The sequence below is a fragment of the Barbus barbus genome (assembly GCF_936440315.1).
Source record: "Barbus barbus genome assembly, chromosome: 43".
Taxonomy (NCBI): Eukaryota; Metazoa; Chordata; class Actinopteri; order Cypriniformes; family Cyprinidae; genus Barbus; species Barbus barbus.
In genome coordinates this window covers 12618127-12636189 of record NC_136721.1, presented here as the reverse complement: position 1 = coordinate 12636189, position 18063 = coordinate 12618127, and the positions used below count along the sequence as shown (strand labels likewise).

Below are 18063 nucleotides of genomic sequence, written 5' to 3'. Positions count from 1 at the left end.
ATAAAGTGGTCAGAAAAAGTATGTGAAACCTTTGGAATCAGTTGGTTTTCTTCATTACTTGGTCATAGAATGTTATCTGATCTTCATCAAAGTCAAAAGTATTGACAATAATAATGTGCTTAGTGTGTGTGTTGTTAGCTTAAGCACACTGTGTTTGCCATTTTATGTCCAATTAATGCAGAAAACCAACCAATTCTAATGGGTTCACATATTTTTATAGAGAGACAGACAGACAGACAGAGAGCAGTGTGATAATACAGTTTTTTTTCATGTAACGATCCTTATACTTCTATTTTATTTAACCAATCAGAAGAATTATTTTTGTAATACATAACCAGTTGCTCCACTATGAGAATAATTGCCATCTTAAAATAAAGATGATAACTTCAAACAAAAAAACATTTACTTACACTCTTGTAGGTGTTTAAAAATAATACAAGCTTTACATTTCTGATGTGAAACCCTCTGGCACACTTTCCTGCTTCTATTATAAGTGTATTAATGTAAATGTTTCTTTATACAAACATTCACACACACTAAAATACAAATTAAGTTGAAAATAACCCAGAAAGCGCCTTTAATTTCACGGCCCTAAGTGTAAATATGTGAGTTGGCTGGATGCCAAAATGTGACAAAGTCTTAAGCTTCGGGTCCCCTGTGTGTATAGCGCATGGGTTCACAGCCTGCCAAAACAACCGTGCCCAGCAGCGCACATGGGGCGCATGCAACATAAGGCAGTGCACACTGCTGAACAAGGTGCAGGCACTCACAGAGGACTGGAGGGCGGAGGCCTGTAGCTGCTCCTTTCCTGGCCTTCCCAGTAGGGTTCTATGCCAGGTAGAGGGGTAAGAGGACTCCTGCGGCAGGAAACACAATAGAGATGGGAAGGATGGGGAGGGGAGGGGTCATGTTGGCAATTAACGAGGCTGCTTTCCATACAAACAACATAGCAGGAGAAAAAAAAAAACAGTGACATGGAGAGATAGAATTGAAGGAAAGAGGAAGGGAGAGTTTGAGGACATAAGAAAGGATAATGATCGAGGGCACTGGATTGTTCATTTATTAAATGACACAGTTTATCATCTTTCACTCATTTCAGGGCCTATGCATGCAGGGATGCTTGGATCCATGCAGCATCCTTGTTTTGATATATTAGTAGACATTCAGAGGTTTATTTGAGGTTCCTGACAAAAGCAGCTGATATACAGTGGAGTGCAAAGATCTGAGACTAAATGCTTCGGTCTGCAGTTTTGAAATAATTATATTCCCAATTTAGATTTTTTTTTTTACACAAACTTGTGGAGTTTGTTTTCCAGCATGATTTGATGTTCCAAATAACATCTTGTGCTTCAGTGGAAACTATGTTGATTATTACACAAATTAGCTTATTTATTGAAATAGTACAGAATGTTAAGCATTTCTCATTCATTTGACATTATTAACATTTCTTCATTTTATATGTTCAAAATCCTAAAACTAACTTCCTTCCTTCCTTCACAATGAATACCACATTTTCAGTGACATCAAACTTTTGCCTCCACTGTAAAATTTTGTCAAGCACAAGCCTACACTGTTAGAAATCGCTGTAGATTTAGCAGCACAGTACTGTAAAAACCTACAGTACAATACCACATTTATACAATACAGTAAAATACTGTAATTTATATTGCATTCTGGGTAATTTTGACTTGGCAGGAATATTTTACAGTATATTTTAGCGTTGCTGTAACCTTGCTGAAGCCTGACTGTAATACACGGGGCAATAATACAGGACTGCTGTAAATAGCGCACCACCTGACGTCACATCACAGACAACACAGCTGCTGCTGACCGGAGAGAAACGCAGAATGGAGGATTTATGCAAGTTCGGTAAATTAATTTGATTATCATGTTTTTATTATATAGTTTACATGGTTTTTAGTGTGGAATGAAACTGTTTAGCCGTGAAGGTTATAATCTCCTCCCTCAAAGCTGTAGTCGAAACTCCGTGAGTTAACTTGTGCGCTCTTTCACTCGCTGCTCTCCCGACATTTTCACATCTAGTGAATTAGATTATGGTTCATTTAGACCAAAACTAGAGTTGATGCTTGTTGGAATTGTGTCCCTTGTTTGTCCTGAACAGTTAAACTGCCTGCTGTTCTTCAGAAAAATCCTTCAGCTCCCACAGATTCTTTGGTTTTCCAGCATTTTTGTGTATTTGAACCCTTTCCAACAATGATTTTGAGATTCATCTTTTCACACTGAAGACAACTGACGGACTCGCAGCTATTACAGAAGGTTCAAATGCTCACTGATGCTCCAGAAGGAAAAACGATCCATTAAGAGAATTTATAAAACTTGAAAACTAAAAAGGTGAAATCTTTTGAACAGAATGAAGATGTTCATTTTTCTTATTTTACCTAAATGTCTTTTTTTTTTTTTTTTTTTTTCATTTAGTACTGCCCTTCAGAGGCTGCAGAAGATACTGTACTTACATGTTTCACAGAAGACAAAATAAGTAAAATTTACATTGATCTCCAAATTCCCCCCGTTCCCTTCCAGGAACTTCGAGCTGCGTCGAAACGCATATGGGAACGCCTTCAGCGTGACCAGGCTCTGAATATGATGTGTAATCAGTCAAACAAGGGCGAGGCGTCACGGGCGGGGTGACGTCACGACCAGGAAGCATATAAGCACGTGCGGCGGAGCCGGCTTCAGCTTTTTGTCATTCAGCGAAGCGCTCTGTGTGTGTCAGTCTTATTTACTGTTGTTTGTCCTAGTTTTAAGTGGAAAGCATTCAGTATCATGCCAAAGCCAAGGGCAAGCTCAGGGGTGAAGCTTTCAGACCATGTTTTGAGTCGTGTGTGCATCCTTGCCCTCACTATATCACGAGCGAGGACACACACGATTTGCGCGTGATCTGCCTGGGTGCGGAGCACGCAAAATCGGTCTCCGCACCCGGAGGGGTCTCTTCGAGAAGGGAGCCTTCGCGAGCTCCCCACGCGGTGCCGGTCCCGCTGCTGCCGAGGCAGAGCGGCGGCTGCAATCGTGGGGCTCGCAGGCTGATCTGGCTGGCGAGTGTGAGACGGGCATGTCCCTATCTCCTCCCGTATCAGCCAGATCTGGCGCCCCGTCTCTCGGTGTGGAAGCTGTCTCTTCCCCCGAGACGAGGGCTCAATGCTTCGTCTCTCTTCCTCTGAGGAGGTTGATGTGACAAGCGTTCACGAGGTTTCGCCGCCTCTGTCACCCCAATATGATATAACTATGAAAGCTTTGTAAGCTGCAGTGTTTGCACAAGCATAAAATGAATAAAGCCGGTCCCGCTTCTGCCTTTAAATCAGAGAAAAAAAAGGCAGAGCGGCGGCTGCGCTCGCGGGGCTTGCGGAGAGAAAAAAAAAGAGAAAAAGGTTGATCTGGCTGGCGAGTGTGAGACGGGCATGTCCCTATCTCCTCCCGCACCTGATCTGGCGCCCCGTCTCTCGGTTCGGAAGCGGTCTCTTCCCCCGAGACGAGGGCTTGACGCTGCGTCCTCCGAGGAGGTTGATGTGACGAGCGTTGACGAGGTTTCGCCGCCTCTCTCGCCCCAGAGAGCTACTTCTACACAGGAGCCTTCCGTTTTCCCCGATCTCCTCACCGAGGTGTCGAGATCGCGGGTGAAATCTTTTTGTCCCGGCCATTCATTCCCGCGGGAACTGAATGAGCGCGGGTATGCGGCGATGCCGCGGGTTGAACAGACGCTTGCGAGCTATCTGTCTCCCTCTACGCCATCGCCTTTGAAGGCTCCTGCTCTGCTTACAACATCTTTGGTGGGCAGAGGGTATGCGCTCTCTAAACTCAGGTGGCTGCTGGGCGGGCGCAGCCTCCTCCGCATACCAGCTCCTCGCGCAAAAGGTCCTGACGGGCGAGCCCCAGGACCGCGGAGGGCGACCCCTACTGGGGTGGAGTGGCTTGCACCGCGGCACTCGGTGACCACTTCCCCTCGGTGCCCTCCAGGGACTTGTCTGCTGACCCTGCCGCTGTTCCAGGGCACAGCCGGTCCCAGCGAGTATATTTCTCAGGTTTGTCCGCCCGGCAGCGCGGAGCCGAGAAACTCACCTCAGCCGCCAGATTACGCGTCTCATTCCGGTGCGCTGCTTCGAGACAGCGGTCTGGCTGCACCAGAGGTCAGTCTCGAGAGACTGATTCCCTTAGTAGAGCATTTGACAGCCTGGCAGCGGCTGCCGAATGTGTCTCCTTGGGTCCTGCAGACCGTAGCGAGAGGCTATCGTATTCAGTTCGGCGGGCCACCCCCGCCGTTCTGCGGGGTTGTTATGACTGCGGTCCGCCCCGGGCTGGCTCTGGTTTTGGAACAGGAAGTTGGTACTCTGCTGAGGAAGGAAGCCATCGAGTTGGTTCCTCGTCACGAGACCCAGTCCGGTTTCTACAGCCGGTACTTCATTGTTCCGAAGAAGGATGGAGGGCTGAGGCCCATACTGGATCTGCGTCTACTGAACCGCTCAGTCAGAAAGCTGAAGTTCAGGATGCTTACTATCAAGCAGGTCGTGACTCAAATCAGGTCCGAGGACTGGTTTGTCACGATAGATCTCAAAGACGCATATTTCCATGTTTCCATCCTTCCTTCTCACAGGAAGTTCCTGAGGTTCGCCTTTGGGGGCAAAGCGTACCAATATCGGGTTCTTCCCTTCGGCCTAGCACTTTCACCCCGCACTTTCACCAAGTGTGTGGATGCGGCACTGGCCCCGTTGCGGCTTCAGGGTATCCGCATACTCAATTATATCGACGATTGGTTGATCCTCGCTCAATCAGAGCGGTTGGCGGTTCGGCATCGAGATGTCGTTCTCGCCCACATGAAAGAACTGGGGTTGAGACTGAACGCCAAGAAAAGTGTGCTTTCTCCGGTTCTGAGAATCACTTATCTAGGCGTGGTGTGGGATTCGACCACGATGCAGGCACGATTGTCCCCTGCTCGGATCGAGTCGATCCTTACTACAGTCAGGAGAGTGCGAGAAGGCCAGTCACTCACTGTCAAGCAGTTTCAGAGACTGCTGGGGCTCATGGCAGCTGCGTCCAGCGTGATACCTTCTGGCCTGCTGTACATGAGACCCCTACAGTGGTGGCTCAAGACCAAGGGGGTCTCCCTGAGGGGAAACTCACTCCGCGCTGTCAAAGTGTCACGCCGTTGTGTCCGTGCCTTCGACATGTGGAGGAATCCTTGGTTCTTGTCCCAGGGCCCGGTGTTGGGAGCTCCTTGTCGCCGCGTCTCGCTAGCGACGGACGCTTCCCTCACCGGTTGGGGTGCGGTCATGAGTGGCCACCCTGCCCGCGGTCTGTGGAGAGGTTGCCACCTGACGTGGCATATCAATCGGCTAGAGATGTTAGCGGTGTTCCGTGCACTCAAGCACTTCCTCCCAGACCTGAGAGATCACCACGTGCTGGTGCGCACCGACAGCACGGCAGTGGTCTCTTACATCAACCACCAAGGAGGTCTGCGGTCGCGCCCCTTATACAAGCTGGCACACCAGATCCTTGTGTGGTCCCAGGGCAAGCTCTTATCTCTGAGAGCTATGCACATACCTGGGCATCTCAATGTGGGAGCAGACATCCTGTCGAGGCAGGGGCTGAGGCCCGGGGAATGGAGGCTTCACCCCGAGGTGGTGAAGCAGATTTGGGGTATTTTCGGCCAGGCCCAGGTGGACCTCTTTGCGACTCAAGAGTCAGCACAATGTCCTCTCTGGTTCTCGCTGACCCCTCCAGCTCCTCTGGGACTGGACGCTATGGTACAGACGTGGCCGAGGCTCCGTCTGTACGCCTTCCCCCCGATCGCTCTGCTCCCTGGAGTTCTGGCGAGAGTGCGCCGGGACGAGATCAGTCTACTGTTAGTAGCATCATTCTGGCCGGGCCGAGTATGGTTCTCGGACCTGATATCTCTCCTCGACGGCACTCCGTGGGAAGTGCCCGTCAGGAGGGACCTCCTCTCACAGGCCGGGGGCACCGAGGTGCACCCTCGCCCGGAGTGATGGAAGCTGTTGGTGTGACCCCTGAGGGGGCACAGCTCATAGCTTCCGGTCTGTCAACCGAGGTTGTCGAGACCATCCTCCAATCCAGAGCTCCCTCTACGAGGAAACTGTACGCCTTGAAGTGGAGGCTCTTCACTTCTTGGTGCGGGGACCGCCAGCTCGACCCAGTCAACTGCCCCGTTGGTGCAGTACTGGAGTTCCTGCAGGCCCGTTTCTCCGCAGGGGTAACCCATTACACTGTTAAGGTCTACGTGGCAGCTATTTCGTCATACCACGCCCTTACCGGTGGCCAGTCAGTGGGTAGACACCCCCTGGTTACACGTTTCCTCCGCGGTGCGCTGAGGCTGAGGCCTCCGGTACGATCTCGTCCCTACGTGGGATCTGGCTGTGGTTCTGGAGGCTCTGTGCAATGCACCTTTCGAGCCCATTCAGGAGATAACTGAGAGACTCCTCACTATCAAGACCGTTTTCTTATTGGCTATCACCTCTCTGAGGAGGGTGAGTGACCTTCAGGCCCTGACTACGGCCTCTATTCACTTTGCGCCCGGTTCGGCGAAAGTATTCCTCTACCCCCGCGTGGGGTATGTTCCGAAGGTCCCATCGGTCATTCCACAGCCGGTCGTACTGCAGGCCTTCTGTCCTCCTCCCTTCGGGGAGCCAGACCAGGAGAAGCACAACCGTATGTGTCCAGTGCGAGCACTAGACGCATACATCCACAGGTTCTCCCTGTGGAGAAAGTCGGACCAGCTGCCCGTGTGCTATGGTCCGCCTAAGAGGGGTCTTCCTGCTACGAAGCCCTCCTCTTAGTAGGTGGATTGTGGGTGCCATGGCTTTGGCATACGAGGCCTCTGAGCTCCCCCCGCCGGTGGGAGTCAGAGCGCACTCAACCCGAGGTGTGGCGGCCTCCAAGGCCTTCTGGGCAGGTGTTCCATGCAGGACATCTGCAACGCAGCTGGGTGGTCCACGCCCCTGACTTTCGTTAGGTTCTATGACCTCGACATCCGAGCCACTCCCGGCTCCTCTGTCCTTTCGTCCTGACACCAGGCAGGGACTTGTCAGTCTGGCGGCGTTGGTATCTCGTTCCCATATGCGTTTCGACGCAGCTCGAAGTTCCTGGAAGGGAACGTCTCAGGTTACGTATGTAACCATGGTTCCCTGAAGGGAACGAGACGCTGCGTCGCGTTGCCACACTTCCGGCATCCCTGCCAGCGCTTGCTTCATGACTTGAAGCTGAAGCCGGCTCCGCCGCACGTGCTTATATGCTTCCTGGTCGTGACGTCACCCCGCCCGTGACGCCTCGCCCTTGTTTGACTGATTACACATCATATTCAGAGCCTGGTCAGGCTGAAGGCGTTCCCATATGCGTTTCGACGCAGCGTCTCGTTCCCTTCAGGGAACCATGGTTACATAAGTAACCTGAGACGGTTCTTGATGCATGGTTTTTCCTTCTGGAGCATCAGTGAGCATTTGAACCTTCTGTAATAGTTGCATATGAGTCCCTCAATTGTCCTCGGTGTGAAAAGAAGGATCTCAAAATTTTACAGTCATTGTTGGAAAGGGTTCAAATACACAAAAATGCTGGAAAACCAAAGAATTTATGGGATATGAAGGATTTTTCTGTAGAAAAGCAGGCAGTTTAACTGTTCAGGACAAACAAGAGATTCATGAACAACTATCACTAAATTAAAAAACACAGCTGTGGACCATTCAGGTAACAGCACAGTATTAAGAATCAAGCGTATGTAAACTTTTGAATGGGTCATTTTTATAAATTGAACTATTATTTTCTCTTGTGGACTATATGTAAGCATCTTTTTATGTAGAATATCTTATTCAGGTCAATAAGAATATCTTCACCCTGCATGTCAACAGCTTAATTCAGTCCAAAATTATGTTTAAATGGAGGACTTCACAGTGAGTGTCAGTGGCCTGTTTGCCACCACCATGCCCTGCATTTAGGGATGACAGTTATGAGAAACTTGTTATTGTTTTTGCTAATTTTAAGATAAATTTAAGATAAATCAAGTTCTCTCTTAGGACATTGATTCCAAATCCAGCCCTCAAGATGCATGTGTTTATTTCATTTATATTCTTGCACACTTAAAATTCTTTCATAACTGTAAATTGTTGATGCACCATACTGAAATGTTTTGAAATGTTTTAATAAAAATACTTTTGTAAATATGTTTGGATTGTCTTTTGATTTGTAATGTTATTCTGAATTATAGTAGTATCACAATTTTACTAACTATATGTAAGTACTTTTCCAGCTACACAATAATAATTTCATCTTACTTGTTTTTTACATATTACCTATATATTACAAATACAACAATAATTGCAAATTATAGTAGAAACAAAATGACAAAGTACTGTAAAAATACAGTACAATACTGTTTTGTAGTTATACAGTACATTGTTCTACATGCTCTAAAGTTGCATTACAGTACATTGCTGTAAAAACAAAATACAGTAACTTGCTGGCAACCGTGCTGCCAGTAACTTACTGTGAAAATACAGGAACATTTTTAACAGTGTATGTAAAAAGAACTACAATTGCTCAAAGTATATTTTGTGAAAAATTGATGCCATAACAGTGTTTACCCTAGGGAATATTTTGTTTTGGGGGGGGGAGTAAAGGGGATTTAATATTACAATTAAAACATTGAAGACATTTTATGATAACTGCAGGGGAAACACTGCATAACAATACTGCAGATGAAAGCAGTTACATAACTAGCTAAAATACTCAATTCAATACTACAGCACAACCAAAAGAGATACCATATCCCAGCATATCATGAAATAAAGTGAACTGCAATAGCAGCATGTTTTTAAATGTCACGACTATGAAGTTTATGACTGACATTATACCATAGTTAACCCACTTAGTTTAAGATTACTGAAAGATGCATGTAGGAGGATCAAGTAATATAAATGTAATATGAGACATCACTAGTCTAAAAATATTATTATAGAGAAGCACTGTTACATGTTCTCTAGTCGCTTAAATTTCATCATTTGGGTTTCTGAAGCATTAGAGGACATCAGAGGATGCAAGTAAATTAGCTTCTTTTTGCTTCATTAAAGCAGTATGCAATACTGTGATAGGATAATACTTTAAATATTAGATTATGAAGAAATAATATGAATAATTACTATTGAATGTGTAAATATGAAAATCCCAGTCACCGATGTCCACTGTTATTAGCACTGGGAAGAAAGATAAACAACAGAGTTAGTGTAAAATGTAAGTTAAGGCAAGTCGAGATTGTTGCAGTGGTATACTGGAGAAATAAAGTAAAATACCCTCCCTGTTCTTCAGTAGTGTGTTAGTATACCATGGTAAATGCAAAATAAAAATATGAACGCATTGTAACAGGCATTCTTTGAAGCAGAGACAACACAGCATGCACATTTACCATGCTAGAGAACCCACAAATATTGTTGTTATCACCCAAACTCATTACAGTTCACCCCAAAAAAAATCTGTCATCTGGGCTTTTCATACTACATTAACTCTGGATTATCGTCTTTTTAAAAAACGGTTTTGACATTGGGTTAAGCTACTTGTCACACTAGTAATTTTGAAAGGCGATTAGCACTGCTTTTAATGGTAAGTTATGATTTACTGCTTAATGTTCAGGGAAAAAACTACTAATCATAAAAGACTCAATGCTTTAAATATTCATGTGCTTATAAGCAGTTTTAAGTTAATATTCACTGAAAAATTGTACATACAGTATCTATCAGTTTTGAGACACAAGAACAAATTTTGGGTGAACTGCAGTGACTGCAGATATTCTGTGTGTTTGGATTATAGCAAACAAAATCACTTTTAACACGACTGCACTTTAAATCACAGTTGTTGCATATCATTTACAGTGCTTGTACTGTACAAGCATGTTTTACACTCTCTTTTCAGTGTCTGATTGTTGCCATGGGAACTCAGAAGCAGCAGGTCACTTTAAATCAGTGTCTGTGCAGAAACCAATTACTATGAGGCTGAGCCTGACCCTAAACATACAATACTTTCTTTGCTAGGGTAGAAAGAGTCATCAAAACCATAAACATTCATAGACAGCAGGCCGAAACCACAGTCAATTTATCAAGGAGGAATACATGAATACATTTTTTTCCTACAATAACTTAAATTGCTAGTTAACAGCCAAAACACACAAGTTCAGTGGCAGAACAAATAGGAATAAACTTCAAATACCATTAATAAACAGTGTTGGGAAAAGTTACTTTTAAAAGTAATCTATTACAACAATATTGCGTTAAGGTCCTTACACACTGACTCTGAAATTTTCATATGCGTATCTTATTTTAATTTTTTTTCATATCTGTCATCCTTTCCTATGAAAATGCTTGCTACGGATGCAAAAATGCAGAAAATCAAACCTGATCCAAATTTTTTAATGACGGACGAAAGTTTCGGAGGCAGTGTGTAAACATGATTGATACAAAGTGAGGTTGTATTTATTTTTTAACGTGCAAAAATGTCGGTCTCAGTGTGCAATGACCTTAACTCCCTAAAAAAGTAACTAATTACGTTATTTTATGGAAAGTAATGTGTTACGTTACTTTTGAGTTACTTTTTAAATCAGGGCAGGGCTTGCTTGTTTGTTTTTAATATAAAAAGTTATTTTACATATGTAAAAGCCCCTTCACACCAAAAGTGAAATGAATATGCCTCAGGCTGAAAGAAATGTAAATTTACGTCAGTACAGTAGAGGGCGCAGCTCAAACAAATTCCATGAAGAATATGACACTGGAGAAGTAAGTTCAACACTATTCTGAAATAACAAAAATTAAACACTAATGTCTCATTTTTGCTTAGTAAGGTTGAATTGGAACATCGAAGTAGCAAAGATACTGGTTAATAAAATGGGATTAAATACATAAATTATATATTTTTATTTAATATATTTAATTATTGGTTTGTATAATATTCTGAGTTTGCATTTAACTGTTTTTATACATTTGGAGGAATACTGAATCTGTTTTTGTGCAGGTGAGATGAGTAAATCCACGTTCACATTTAGTCTAGAACTACAGTAACATCATGTTTACACACAGCACACACAACGCCTCTGCACTTACTCCCGATTTCTCTCAACATGTCAGTCAATACATGGGAAACAAAGTAACTGGCATTACTTATTTGAAAAAGTAACTCAGATATTTCCTTCTAAATTAAAAAGTAATGTGTTACTTTACTAGTTACATAAAAAAGTAATCTGATTACATAATGTGTTACTTGTAATGCATTACACCCATCACTGTTAATAAATGCTGTAATTCACCAACAAGGGATGCAGTTTTGAATTCAGCTCTCATTTGGTAATTAATAAAGTGGCAGATAGATAGATAGATAGATAGATAGATAGATAGATAGATAGATAGATAGATAGATAGATAGATAGATAGATAGATAGATAGATAGATAGATAGATAGATAGATAGATAGGATTCAGGTCAGGTGATTGACTTGGCCATTGCATAACAGTCCACTTCTTACCCTTTAAAAACTCTTTGGTTGCTTTTGCAGTATGCTTTGGGTCATTGTCCATCTGCACTGTGAAGCGCCGTCCAGTGAGTTCTGAAGTATTTGGCTGAATATGAGCAGATAATATTGCCCGAAACACTTCAGAATTCATCCTGCTGCTTTTGTCAGCAGTCACATCATCAATAAATACAAGAGAACCAGTTCCACTAGCAGCCATACATGCCCACACCATGACACTACCACCACCATGCTTCACTGATGAGGTGGTATGCTTAGGATCATGAGCAGTTCCTTTCCTTCTCCATACTCTTCTCTTCCCATCACTCTGGTACAAGTTGATCTTGGTCTCATCTGTCCATAGGATGTTGTTCCAGAACTGTGAAGGCTTTTTTAGATGTCGTTTGGCAAACTCTAATCGGGCCTTCCTGTTTTTGAGGCTCACCAATGGTTTACATCTTGTGGTGAACCCTCTGTATTCACTCTGGTGAAGTCTTCTCTTGATTGTTGACTTTGACACACATACACCTACCTCCTGGAGAGAGTTCTTGATCTGGCCAACTGTTGTGAAGGGCGTTTTCTTCAACAGGGAAAGAATTCTTCGGTCATCCACCACAGTTGTTTTCCGTGGTCTTCCGGGTCTTTTGGTGTTGTTGAGCTCACCGGTGCGTTCTTCTTTTTAAGAATGTTCCAAACAGTTGTTTTGGCCACGCCTAATGTTTTTGCTATCTCTCTGATGGGTTTGTTTTTTTTTTTCAGCCTAATGATGGCTTGCTTCACTGATAGGGACAGCTCTTTGGATCTCATCTTGACAGTTGACAGCAACAGATTCCAAATGCAAATAGCACACTTGAAATGAACTCTGGACCTTTTATCTGCTCATTGTAATTGGGATAATGAGGGAATAACACACACCTGGCCATGGAACAGCTGAGAAGCCAATTGTCCCATTACTTTTGGTCCCTTAACAAGTGGGAGGCACATATGCAAACTGTTGTAATTCCTACACCGTTCACCTGATTTGGATGTAAATACCCTCAAATTAAAGCTGACAGTCTGCAGTTAAAGCACATCTTGTTCGCTTCATTTGAAATCCATTGTGGTGGTGTAGAGAGCCAAAAATGTTAGAATTGTGTCGATGTCCCAATATTTATGGACCTGACTGTACATACATATATATTTTAATTCTAATTATACAGTAATTATTTTAGTTACAGAAACTGAGACCTGAAAATAAAACTAAGGCTAGGGAGCCTCTAAATATTGTTGTGGACAATAGGGGACCTTGGAGTCTAAAAGGTTGAGAGCCATTGATCTAAAGTGCAAATCAAGGCAAACACACAAGATAACTATTTAGAAACCCAGACTAATGAAAAAATGAAGAAACTGCTCTTTGATGAAATTAATTTAGACCGTCCAGTCCATGAACACACTACATCACCGGCCTATCACTGAGCAGTAATTAATGGCTCTTCTAATAGGATCTTTAAATGAGAGGGCGTGCCTGTCGGATGCCTTGATTTATGAAGCACACTCCACTATCTGTCTGAATAAACTGAGGTGCGAGGGGAGAAGGGGGAAGTTCTTAAAAGACATTACTTACGGAGTCTCCACGCTCTTTCTGCAGTGTGTTATAGACAGAGGGGGATCTGTTAAAGAGAAAACCAGATTAGAGATTTCAGACACGCATAAAAAAACTCATGACGAAAAGCATCCTGAAAGCGTTCTGCATCATCTGTTGTGTGATTGTAGCAACTGTCTGTTAGTTAAACCTCTTCAAACTGTAAGAGAGCAAAACTGTGCGAATGTCTTGAATGTTAAACATAATGGAAAGATTCTCAGTGTTTTCCAGAACTCCTTAGACAAAAAAATGAACAGTCTGTGGGGTAAGATGTGAAGGGCATGGGGTTGCATGAGAAAGAAGAGGGCATTCTGACCGCGAGGGCACCACTGACCTCGTCTCCGCTTGAGCTTACGCCGTCTCTGTTTGTTGACGAAGCAGGCCGCTAACGTACTGAAGAGGACGGCTGCTGCCAGGAAACAGATGGTGGCCACAATGCCTGCCACCACCGGCCGCGCCAGCCCCTCGTCTGGCACCTCAGGCAGCGGGAAGTAGTCTGAAAGATACAAACAAGCTCGCCTTCAGCACACACACAAGCGCTTTCATTCTTGGTGTGGGCTGTTTCAACAATAAACCACACAGCTCATTCCGAATGATTTAGTTAATAGGAGGGAAGATTTGAAAGACTGAAACAGAATGAAATAGTCACCATTCAAAATCACTGTGGGATGCTTTGAGAAATAAAAACAAAGCCTGAATGGCAGCCCCGTGTTTATTTTGACCAAGTAGTGATTGAATTCTGACTGCAGTGCATAAACTATCTATTTAGTAAATTCAATCATTCGGAGGTGACTGTCAATCACTGGAAAGTGGTAACAGAACAAGGACTGTCAATAAAACTGAAAATAAAATAAAATAAAAACCCTAACACTACCGTTACCATTAAACTGATAAGAAAGTGACAGTAAATTTGATATATGTTACATTTATATGTTACAAAAATTCTATTCTATTCTAGTTCAAATAAATACCGTTCTTTAGAACTTTCATGCAAGAATCCTGAAAAAAAGCATCAGTTTCTACAAAGTTATTAGGCAGCACAACTGTTTTCAAGATTGATAATAAGAAGAAATCAGCATATTAGAATGATTTCTGAAGGATCATGTGATGCTGAAATAATGGCTGCAGTCTTCATCTTCAGCTTTGCCATCACAGAAATATATTAAAATAGAGCAGTTATTTTAACTTGTAATAATATTTCATAATATTACTGTGAGAGACTTGTTGCACAAAGTCCAAAGTCTTCTTCCAAAATTTAACATACTTTCTTCGGACAATATTTATTCTTTGATTTAAATTTTCTGTGGTTTGAGACATTGAAACATTTGTACACAACTAGACTAATTATACAGTCACTGAAATAGAACTTTTAGAAAAAAACTTATATTAAAACAAAAGAGCATAATGCACCAATATTTCTAAAAATGGGCATGTTTTAATTCCCCCCAAAAAGATGTTCATTCAGGTAAACTGTGTGTGATTCATATTAAATCCAGCAGATGGCAGCAGAGTCTCATCAGACCATCACTATTTCAGAATCGACTCACTCCATTAATGCTTGTGTGGGCCTACACAAAAATGTCACAGTATAACATGATATTACGTGCAGTAAATCTCACAGTACATTTTCAAAACCCACATGGACTATAAAAATCCTCAGAGCACTGACCTGTGCTAGAGACTCCCACTACATTACTGGGCTCACTGACAAGGCCCTCCATAACCGCCGTCACTCTGAACTCATACCAGGCCTCCTGCAAAACAATGCAGACACATGTACAGGATGTTTCCTTTAAATAGATGACTAGAAAACTCAATCATTTTGAACTTTAGTTTCAGTAGATTAGAAAGCTGTAAGGAGTGTGAAGTAATTTGAATAAATTTGCATCTAAATGTGACAAATATCCAAAAATAAACATTAGAAATAGAGATATTGTTATCTTCTTAATCTTTCATTAGTGTAAAACCTTGAGGAAGATTTTCCCACCTTTTTGCTTTTTTCCCCCAAATATACACTTAATAAAATAAATGTCGACGAAATATTTATTGTTGGATGAATTATCCTTTTAGAGCTACAGCATTAAAACCTTAGTTTATAGTTTACGCTCAAACACTTTTTCAACAGCAGGAATGTCAATACAAGCCTTATGTCAATCTTTTGAAATGGTCATCACAGGCATACCTGAACCAAGTCTCTAGCCAATAGCTCTGTCTCTCCAGCAGGGATTGCATCATCAAGAACATCCCACCCCTCCCCGAGACGGAACTCCATGATGTAGTGATCAATTGGCGATGTGTGATTGGCTGGAGGGATCCATGTGAGTAGGACTCCATGCTGTGTCCGGTTGGCTGTGAGGCACCGTGGTGGGGTAAGCAGCACCAGTGGTTCAGGGGTACTTATAGGAAATACTAGAGGGAACAAAGCAAACCACTGGATCACAGGCTGATTTGATGCTCAAGAAACAGTTGTGCCCTTTATGGACAATTTTTACTCAAAATTAATATATATATATAATATATATATATATATATATATATATATATATATATATATATATATTCAAAATTACAAAAAACAAAAACAAAACAAAACAAAACAAAAACACAACAAAATTACTAAAACCTGACCTAAAATTGAAATTAATAAAATTATTACAATTTTAATAAAAAACTATAATAGTATCTCAGTTATACTAAAAACGTACTGTTCTATGTTCACTTTTGGTTAACTTGATTAATGTTTGCTGAATAAAAGTATTAATTTCTATAGTATAAATAGTATAGTATAAATCTAACAAAAAAAAATTTGAATCTACAGTTGAGATGTTTGCTGACCCCAAACATCTGAACTGTAGTGCTATATAAGTGATAAATTTGCTAGTATTACAGTACCATATCATTTATTATTATTATTTTAATCACTATATGCCAATTTTGGACACTTGATTATTTATGGGTATCTAATGCTCAGTTCAAAACAATCCTAAAAACACTAATAATTTTAACCTTAAATGTAAATTTCAAATAAAAAAAAATCTCAAAATCTCAAAATAAATATACACATTATAAACATTTACATATAAAGTTATGGTGCCTAAATTCACTTGTAGAATTTAAGTTATTTTAATGAGTTATTTTATTTTAAGTTCATTTAATTTAAGACTAGTTTTCAGTTTTTGGTGCATTCTTTCCCATTTATTTAGACAAAATAATATTTGAATACTATTTCATAGTATTTGTAATACTAATATCCATTTAGAAGTTGACAATACCATTAAAATTATCAGCTTATCAGTATCAGCCAGATCATGTATTTGGAGCTTATTCTAAAGTACTAAAAATTATTACAGGGATCAAAACTACTGTAATCCTTAAAATCTGCCATTCCCAACCCTACTATAAAATGCATTTCTGTCAGGCACAGATGATCTTGTCTTTGTAAGTTGTATTGTGCAGGTGGCCAACCTAGTGTGTTCACAGTGACGACCTCGCTGAACGGGCCTGTCCCCAGCTTGTTCTGGGCCAGGACACTGAATTGGTAGGCCGTCTCGGGCTCCAGGCCTTGCACCAGGAGCCAGTGCTGCCCGCTGGGCACAGGCATGGACAGCCAGTCATGCGGTCCTAACTGCTCCCTCTTCACCCTGCAGGAAGAGTCACATGCACAGATGGAGAGAGTTCAGCAAGGCACAAGCATACATGCACATACGCTCCGATAATGATTGCCATGTCGCTCACAATACTGATGAGAGCACTGCCTGCAGCTAGATGTAAAAAGACAGCTTGTTTGACTCAGTGTGAGTGCTCAGTGATATCCCATAACACAAAACTGTCTCACGGTTTCCCAGAGGAAATTATGAAGAATGCATTTTCGACCGCTGATCTTTACAAAAATATCCTCATAGATCTTCAGTGTGTCTTGTACACCCTACAGCCCTTTTCCCTGGATCTCCTGAGAATGACCTATGGCTTGAAATGAGTCTTGTGGACAATACATCTCCTATAGAAACCACCAGAATGGCTACAATGTTGTGGATAAGTGGAGTAGTGATTTTTATATGCTGATAATGTATTGTTTTTTTAACTACAGAAGCCCTGGACTGTCACATCATGTCCTGTTGCACATATTTATTGCAAGTTGTTTTGCATGCTCAAAACTTTGTGCAACTGCACCTACAGCCAGCATGCTTCATTCTGATAAACTGCTGCCTTAGGCATGCATGAAACGACTCCCACTGAACATCCTGACTAAATTCAAGCTGAATTTCTTCGACCTTCATAGTACACAAGTAAACGAGGACACCATGCATGCCCCCTTTCAGTACAGTATTATCATCCTCATGACACTTTATTTCCTCCATTTATTATATATTTATATTTTATTTAAAATAAACCGCCTATCCAAGGACGGACTATGGTGTCTTTGTTCACCATAAACTATAAGGGGTGACAACTGACATTTTTTTTTACTTTTTAATTGATCTTACTATTCAAACTATCAGTTTTAAAATATGAAAATCCATCATAAAAATAAGAATATCTGCTAAAAACGCTGATCAGCTAAACAAAAATGAAATAAATAATATGTATAATATACAAACTAATATAATAATAATAAATAATAAACATACAGTGCCCTCCATAAGTATTGGAACAGTAAAGACAAAATTGCTCTGTAGGCTGTGGAGTCAAGACATTTACAAATATGATTAAAAGATGAATATGAGACAAAACTACAGAATGTCACGTTTTATTATTGAATGATTCAACACAGATGTTTTACCTGCATTAAAGGCTGGGAAAAGCCTTTCAAAGGATGAGACCAAGAGTCTGGTGATGTCTATGGGTCACAGACTCACTGCTGTGATTGTGCGCAAGGGATCTGGAACTAAATAATAGCTTTTAATCTTTTATATCTGCCTTATGTTCAACTGTCCTAA

General features: G+C 41.9%; 1 protein-coding gene across 1 annotated transcript in view; it reads right to left on the bottom strand.

Annotated features, from left to right (window-relative positions):
• The window catches only part of LOC306862838 (protein turtle homolog B-like), a gene marked incomplete at both ends in the record, with an annotated part of 123348 nt that overhangs the window by 10065 nt on the left and 95220 nt on the right, over positions 1-18063 (bottom strand). The window contains 6 exons of the mRNA XM_079405853.1: positions 771-857; positions 13109-13154; positions 13461-13622; positions 14796-14880; positions 15309-15535; positions 16592-16767. Coding sequence (XP_079261979.1) covers positions 771-857; positions 13109-13154; positions 13461-13622; positions 14796-14880; positions 15309-15535; positions 16592-16767 — 783 coding nt within the window. The remainder of the gene's footprint in view (positions 1-770; positions 858-13108; positions 13155-13460; positions 13623-14795; positions 14881-15308; positions 15536-16591; positions 16768-18063) is intronic.